Source organism: Corvus kubaryi, unplaced genomic scaffold, assembly GCF_017639235.1.
Source record: "Corvus kubaryi isolate FWS band 111438036 unplaced genomic scaffold, C.kubaryi_AGA036_p1.0 78, whole genome shotgun sequence".
NCBI lineage: Eukaryota > Metazoa > Chordata > Aves > Passeriformes > Corvidae > Corvus > Corvus kubaryi.
Window position 1 is genome coordinate 9,709,714 of NW_024582065.1, and position 8,100 is coordinate 9,717,813.

At 64.8% G+C, this 8,100-nt stretch overlaps 1 protein-coding gene across 1 annotated transcript; it reads left to right on the forward strand.

Moving 5' to 3' along the window:
* The first annotated feature begins 126 nt into the window (after positions 1–126).
* On the forward strand, positions 127–7,578 carry OLFML2A (olfactomedin like 2A). Its single transcript, XM_042052545.1, has 8 exons — positions 127–255; positions 3,977–4,240; positions 4,356–4,463; positions 4,568–4,753; positions 4,959–5,220; positions 5,333–5,566; positions 5,722–5,907; positions 6,146–7,578. The coding sequence occupies exons 1-8, from the start codon at positions 190–192 to the stop codon at positions 6,745–6,747; spliced, it is 1,908 nt and encodes a 635-aa protein (XP_041908479.1). The 5' UTR covers positions 127–189; the 3' UTR covers positions 6,748–7,578.
* Positions 7,579–8,100: the final 522 nt, after the last annotated feature.

An 8,100-nucleotide genomic window follows, 5' to 3' on the forward strand; every position in this document is an offset into this window, starting at 1 on the left:
CTCCACCCGGGGGGAAACGCGCCGCCCCCGCGCCGCGGCGCCGCTGCTGGCGCCGGTGCCGCCGCCGGGACGGGGCGGGGCGGGACGGGACGGACGGGCGGACGGGACGGGCGGCTCCTCCCCGCCGCCGGGACGGGACGGGCCGGGCGGAGCGGGCGCTCGGTGCGGGCGGTCACCGCCGCTCTCGCCATGCGGACGCTGCTGCTCCCCGCGCTCCTGCTCCCGGCGCTGGCCGCGGTGCGCGGCACCGCCACGGTAAGGACGGCCCGGACCGGCACCGGCACCTACCGGGGTCGGGACCGGGATCTCGATCGCGGCCGGGAGCGATCACGGCGGTGCTCGGGAGCGGGCGGGGGTAGCCCCGTCCCTGCGGGACCGGCCCGGTGTCCCCGGCGGTCGCTGCTCTCTGTGCCCGGGCGGAGCGGCGGGGCCGCAGCCCGACACGGGCAGCGGGCGGGGGTCCCGGGAAGGGCGGGGGTTTGGGTGCCGGTGCTCCCATCGCGGCGGGGGCTCGGCGCAGGGAATGACCCGGGCGGTGGGCGCGTTCGAGCGGTTGGTTGGAAGGTGCCCAAGCCCCGGCGCTGCGGTGATGGGCGCTGCAATGAGCGACTCCGTGCCAGAGAGAACAGCCCAGACAAGCCTTCCCCCGAGGGGATGAGGAGCAGGAGCGGGACCGGGAGCGGGGGGAGCCAGCCTCCCCCGTGGATCCAGGAGCCCTCGGTTCCAGTTGGAAGACGTCTCCCACGGGGTCAGTGGCCGTAGCGGGGCCGGAGCAGGGACACCGGGACCCAGCCCAGAGGAATGGTAGTGGGAGCAGCTACTGCAGGATCACCAAATGTTATAAAGAAAGGATTTCCCAAGACATTTGGTGGAAAACGACGCTAACACAGCTGTTGTCGGCAGCACTTAGCTTGGAACAGATATCCAAAGCCTGGAATGCCCTGTTGCTGGGGTTCCCGGCGGGGTGCCAGGGGTGATGCTGGCAGGACTCAGAGATCCACGCGGTGCCGTCGCCTCCTCCATCCCTCCCTCCCCACAGGTGCTGCCTGCTGTGCTCAGAGGTGTTTTCTCCGTTCTTGCTGTTGGATGAGATCCCATCGGTGGGCATGTGTGTGCCACACAAGCGCTTGGCATGGCTGTGTCCCCGTGACCAACACGGGATACCCAAGCAGCGCCAGCGCCTGGGGCCTGGCCGCCGTCAGCCACGGCCCAGCCCTGCCAGCACTGTTCTGCCTCAGCTGCAGGACGTGTTTGACACCTTGTGCCAAGCCTGGGAGGAGGAGGAAGAGGAGGGTGACATGGTTTCCCTCCCATGACGGGGACATGCCTTCCAGCAGCTGTGCCAGAGGAGTGCATTGCAGCAGCTTATCAACACAGCGTGTTTTCCTCCGAGACGAGTCCTCTGGCAGCAGCCACAGGACAGCTTAAAAGCTGGCCAGGGGTCATTGTCAAAGGTCCTGCTTTCTCCAAATAATGTCACAAACTCTGTGCTCACATGGATGCTCTTGCAAGAGGTTCCGGAAACCAGGAAAATTACCCAGCTCATAAAACTTCGAGTGAGGAAACCCTCAGCAAAGTGCAGGGACACTCTCCCACACCAGCCACGGGTGTGCAACTCCTGTGGAGCTGGGACCCACTCAGGGGGAGAGGCAGCAGCCACTTGCTAGCACCCTGGGCTGGGGTCTGCAGTGAGAGGGGGGTATCCAGGGAAAGAACCACCAGAGCCCCTGCAGGGCTGCGTCAGCCCCTCACGCAGGTTTTTTGGGGTGCTCATGGATTCCCACCTGGAGAAGGCAGAGCAGCATGAGCTGCCTCCTGCACCCATGTCCCAATCCACCTGTGCGCTGTTAGGGAGAGGGTCTGTGCATGCCCTGGTGTGCGCTGTCCCCTGGAGTCGGGCACAGGCTGGCAGAGGGCACCCAGCCGATGTACCACAGTGGGTGACCCTCACAGAGTCTCCCCACGTGGGAGCCTGTTTTTTAATACTTCCTTGCTTATGGGCTTTTCTGTGTAAAAAGAACATGCAGCTCCTGTTTAAGCAAGCTGGCAAACAGCAGAGCGAGGTTTAGTGTTACGGCCCCACTGATGGTGGGCGGCTGCCCCAGCCACGATGCAGAGAGACACAGCCCCACACGGGATGGAGGGAGATGGAGCCGGGCGGGTCTCTGGGAAGGGGCTGGCCCTCCGTGCCGTGGGAGAGGCTCTGTGTGCAGTGTCACAGCTGCTGCGGCTGCTCCGGTGAGTTGGTGGCTCTGGACACCTGCCTGCTCACCACAGCGTGCCAGGGCCGAGGGAGGGGATGCACAGCCCAGGGTCACCTGCTCCCTCAGGAACGAGCTCCCAGCACAGGCAGCTGCAGCCCTGCCCTGCAGAAGGTGCCGGGAGCAGGTGGGGTCGCAGCATGTGCCGGGCTGTGCTGCAGCAGTGGCACCTTCACCGGTCCTGGTGCTCTGGGTGCTGGCAGGAACGGGGGAACCCCAGCTTGGAACTTAAGTGGGACTCCAGTGGGGCACGCCAGGATCTCACATGGGATTCCCACAGGGATGTGTGAGTGCACCAGGAGCTCAGGCAGCGCCTGGACACGGATGGACATTGCTGGTGGCCAGGACAGCCCATTCCGGGCCCGGGAGCTGCTGGGTGTGTGCAGAGGGGCCGGCAGCTCGCGGCCGGGCTGTGAATTGTCCTGCCTGTTTGCACAAGTGCCGGCGTGGCCGTGGGGGAGGTCAGGGGGCCCGGGGACGTTCGAGCCTGGCGAGGTGGTGTTTGGGGAGGGCGTCCTTGCCCCGCTCCCTGCTGAGAGCTTGATTAGATTCTGCTCAATTTACAGCCCTTTGGCTTCCTGGTGTTTTCCTTCAGCCAGCAGGACCTGGTTTCCCTTTGAACGAAAGAGGTTTTTTTGAAACCCAAAACGTGTGAAGTTTTGCAGCCCTTCAGAAAGGGGAGGAACCCCTGGCCCGTGTGGGCTGTGGGGAGCTGTGGGGAGCTGGGGGTCCGCGCCCGGCTCAGGGAGAGCCACTACCCCGGTGCCACCAGCGCAGGGAGGAGGGTCCCTGTGTGGCCATGGGCGCTGCCTGCAGGCAGGACACGGACCCCACGGGCCTCTGCCCTTTCCCACGCCGCACTGTGCTCCACTGTGGTCCGGGGAGGACCGGGAGCCAGAGCTCAACTTGTTTCCCAGCTCTGCCACCGTTCTGTTTCCCAGGATGAGTCAGAGTCCCTGTGGGCAGAGCCCTCTCCCTCCGGGGTCACTGCACTGCCTCTCCCTGTTCTCCCACCCTCCCGGGTGCTCGGAGCAGGCGCATCCCCGCTCGTGGGACGGCCAGAGCAGCCTGGCCGTGCTCCTGCCAGCCCAGGCGGCCCCCGCGGGTGCACAGCCGGTGGCAGGGGGTGAGAGGGACTGCTTCCCCTGTTCCTGACCACAATGGGAGAACTGGGCTAAACCAGCCGAAAAGCACCCTGGGCTCTGTAGCGTGAGTCAGGGCCATGTGTGGAAACAAGGGAGTCCTTGAACGTGTGCCTCGGGCCATCGCGGCAGACTGAGGGGCCGAGCTCACCCCGAGGTGGCTGCATGTCACCACAAACAACGAACCCTGTGTGGGCTTGGAGCCGTGGTGTGGGGGCACAGAGGCGCTGCTGGGTGTTCTTGCCACCATCCCTGCTCACTGAGGTCTTGCTGGAGGCTGAGAAACAGCCGCAAAAATGAGACTGAAGTACCTGGGCCACGAAACACTGGTGGCTGCAGGGATGAGCAGCTGCCTGGGCTTCGTCGCGGTCAGCCTGGGTGCAGAGTGGTGGGACAGGGTGCTCTGGACTAGGCAATGCCTCACGCTCTTTGGGGCACAACCATGAGCCCCAGGGGCAGTGGGAGATCTCTGGGCAAGCACCAGTGAGGGAGTTGGCTGTGATGGTCTGCTGGGGCTGGCAAGGCCCTGTGGGACACCCGGCTGGGACACCAGGCTCATCACGTGTCCTGCAGGCTCTGGGTGATGTGGACCAGGTCCGGATGACCTCAGAGGGCTCCGACTGCCGCTGCAAGTGCATCCTGCGGCCACTCAGCAAAGACGCCTGCAGCCGCGTCAGGAACGGCAGCGCGCGCGTGGAGGATTTCTACACCGTGGAGACGGTGAGCTCGGGGACTGACTGCAAGTGTTCCTGCACCGCACCCCCCTCCTCACTCAACCCCTGTGAGAATGAGTGGAAGATGGAGAAGCTGAAGAAGCAGGCCCCTGAGCTCTTCAAGGTATCTATGGTGTGGTGGGACTGGGGGCCAGACCCTCTCCCTGCGCTGCGCAGCCGCGCCCCTGCCCCATGCCCCAGCCCTTACCCCAGGCCCTGTCCCTGTGCCCCCTCTGCAGCTGCAGTCCATGGTGGATCTGCTCGAGGGAACGCTGTACAGCATGGACCTGATGAAGGTGCACTCCTACATCAGCAAGGTGGTGGCCCAGATGAACACGCTGGAGGAGGTGAGCGAGCTCCAGCAGCACCATCCCCGCAGTGCTCCCCACTGGGTGGCTCAGGGCCGTCTGTGAGCTCCCTGAATGGGGCTGCAGCCTCTCCTCTCCTGCAGACCATCAAGACCAACCTGAGCAGGGAGAATGACTTCATGAAGGAGAGCGTCCAGCACCTCACCGACCAGATGAAACGCTACGAGAACTACTCTGACATCATGATCAGCATCAAGAAGGAGATCTCCAACCTGGGCTACCAGCTGCTGCAGAAGGATGCGGCTGCCGTCCCGGAGAGCAAAGCACAGGTACCCCAAGGCACAGGTACCCCCGGGGCCCAGCCCCGTGCAGGCACAGTGGGTGCTGCCAGGCAGGGCCAAGCTGCCCCAGGCTTGTGGCAGGTACATCGGGGTAACCCCTGGGCTGGTGCCTGTGCCCTCTGCCTGGCACGGTGGCAGCAGGGAAGAGGAGGGCATGGGAGGGAAGTGGGTCTGACCAGGCTGTGCCCCCCAGGACACAACAGGTGGCCGAGAGAAGGAGGCAGGACGGTACCCCAGCACCCGCAAGGCACTGGGGGACAGGGCAGGCCCCCGACTGCCCAAGGAGAAGCCGCTGAAGCCCGAGAAGCCCAAAAAGGAGAACACCAAGGCCAGAGCGGGATCACAGCCCACGGCCAAGCCCAAGCCCCTGGCGCACCAGCAGACTGTGGTCCGAGGCATCACGTACTACAAGGTTGGGCAGGCAGGAGCGGCCGAGGGTCCGGCCGGCAGCCGCGGTGAGTCTGGAGACGGGGCAGGGCTGGGGGGTTGGGAGGGCACCTCTCCCCGAGGCAGAGGGCCAGGGCCTGCCCCTGCCAGCACACTAACCCCCAGCTTGTGCCCCCACAGAGGGCCCTGTGAGAGGCGCAGTTTTGACAGAGCAGCAGGAGGAGAAGGGCCCCCTGTCCCCCTCAGCTGAGGGCACCCCAGCCCAAGCTGTTGCACAGACGGAGACCACCGTGCCCAGCACCACGGCTGCGCCCAGCACCACCCCGGCCCCCCGCAGCACGGCCCGCAGCCCCCCTGGCCCTGGCCTCAGGCAGGGGGCCGACAGCACCAGGGGCCCCGAAACACCAAACAGAGGTGGGTGAGCGGGGGCGGCTGGGACAGGGCACCCGGACCTGTGGTCCCAGTGCCCGTGGCCAAGCTAAGCCAGCAACAGTCTGCCATGGGAAGGAGGAGCAGTCAGCTGCCTGGGGCAGGGATAAGCCGTCCTCTTCCTCCCCCTCGGTTCCCAGTAAAGGAGGTGGAGTGCGAAGGCACCATCGAGTCAGTGGAGGCCCCCATGGAGCACCACAGCTACGGGCGCAATGAGGGGGCCTGGATGAAGGACCCAGCAGCCAAGGATGACCGCATCTACGTCACCAACTACTACTATGGGAACAGCCTGGTGGAGTTCAGGAGCCTCGACAACTTCAAGCAGGGTGAGGGTCAGCGGCCGAGTGGGTGAATGGGTCCTGGCTCGTCCTGGGTGGGTGTCCAGGGCTGTGTGACACCAGCTGTGCTGGGCCCTGGGGTGGTGGGCAGCTGAGGGGAGCTGGGGAGCATCCACAGGGCAGCAAGGGGGACACAAGTCCCCTACTGCTGCCAGCGTGCTCTGGCCATCGTGCATGGGACCCCAATGCTGCAGAGGGTCCCAATGCCTCTCCCACCCACTCACAGGCCGCTGGAGCAACCTCTACAAGCTGCCCTACAACTGGATTGGCACTGGGCACGTGGTGTACAGAGGAGCCTTCTACTACAACCGTGCCTTCACCAAGAACATCATCAAGTACGACCTGAAGGAGCGGTACGTGGCGGGCTGGGCACAGCTCCATGATGTGGTGTACGAGGACACAACACCCTGGAAGTGGAGGGGCCACTCGGACATTGACTTTGCCGTGGATGAGAGCGGGCTTTGGGTCATCTACCCCTCCGTGGACTATGACTACTCACAGCAAGAGGTGATCGTCCTGAGCCGACTTGACCCTGCGGACCTCTCGGTGCGCAAGGAGACCACCTGGAAGACGGGGCTGAAGCGCAACACGTACGGGAACTGCTTCATCATCTGTGGCATCCTCTATGCTGTGGACACCTACAGCCAAAAGGAAGGGCAGATCTCCTATGCCTTCGACACGCACACAGACACAGAGGCAGAGCTCCGACTGCCCTTCCTCAACCACTACTCCTTCACCACACAGGTCGACTACAACCCCAAGGAGAAGGTGCTCTATGCTTGGGACAACGGCCATCAGATGACGTACGGGCTCCACTTTGTGGTCTGAGTGCCCGGGCGGGTCCCACTGCACTCCTGCACCCACCCTGTGCCGTGCCTGGCTGGGGCACCCTGACGCAGCCTGGCCCTGGCACCCCAACTCCAGCCAGGGCTTCGGCAAGAGCCCGGCTTTCAGCCCAAAACCTTCCCCATCTGCTATGCCCATCACCTGCACCATGCCCACTGCACTGCAGGGCAGGGAGAGCACGCAAGAGCAGCCCCCAGCAGACACCCCCATGACAACGTGGCCCCTGGGGCTGTGGCAGCTCGGCCAGCATCGCCTTCCCAGGGATGCAGAGAGGAGCCCAGTCCCGCATCCCTCTGCCACTGCTGGCACCGCCCGCCCTGCACCAGCGCACTGAGCTCCTCCTGCACTGCCCCCAGCCCAGCCACACTCCCTGCACACCCACCGGGACCGCGCGTGCCATCACTGCCAGCTGCCACAGTGCCAGCGCCGGGATAGCCCCGCGCCCTGGCCTGCGCCAAGCCCTGTGGGCGGGCAGGGCCCCTCACTGCCAAGCACCAGGAACAGGTGCCAGTCGCTATTTTAGGAAATGTGGCTAAGATGCCTTTGCTTTTGCTGATCATGAGCTTGTTATTTAAATGCGTTCACTGGAGCCGTGCAAGTCCCATTTGGCAGCAGGCGTGGAGGAGCCTGCCCAGGGTGTCGTGCCCGCACACCCACCTGCACACCTGCCCTCACACCTGCCCACACCCAGCACTGGACAGGGCAGCCCTCGGGCCTCTCATTCTCCATGTGAGGCAGAGTGAGGGGCTGCAAGCGCTTGGCTTGGTTTTGGTCATTTTAGACATGAACAGTATTAAAACATAACAGATGTGAGAGCGGGCTGTGTGTGTTGTCATTTGTCCTGAAGCTGAGCAGGGAGGAGTGGGCAGGGTGGGTGCTTGCTGTCTGTCCCCATCCCTCACTGCCCCTGTCCCTCGCCATCCTTGTCCACTAACCCGACTTGCATGGCCAGGAGTGCCCAGAGGTTGCTGTCCCATGTGGCTGCTCTTGACCGCACACCTGACAGGCACATCTGCCCGCACCCAGCCCAGGGCGGGCACCCCACGTTCCCCCAGCAGCACCAGCACGGTGCCACGGCAGTGCAGAGGCAGGAGGATCCCGGCGCAGACCCGGGACAGCAGCCCCTGCCGGGTCCTGGGGAAAAGGAGCTTCGGCACTGTCCAGTGTGAGCCGCAGCCCGAGAGCCGCTGGGAGCCGAGGCGGTGCCGGGGCGCGGAGCAGCCGAGCGTGGGCACGGCCGAGCAGCTGCCCCGGCGCTGCTGCAGAGCTTGGCAAGCGCGGAGCTGCCGGGGGCCCCGGGTGAGAGCAGCCCTCCCGTTCCTGTCCGTGTGCGAG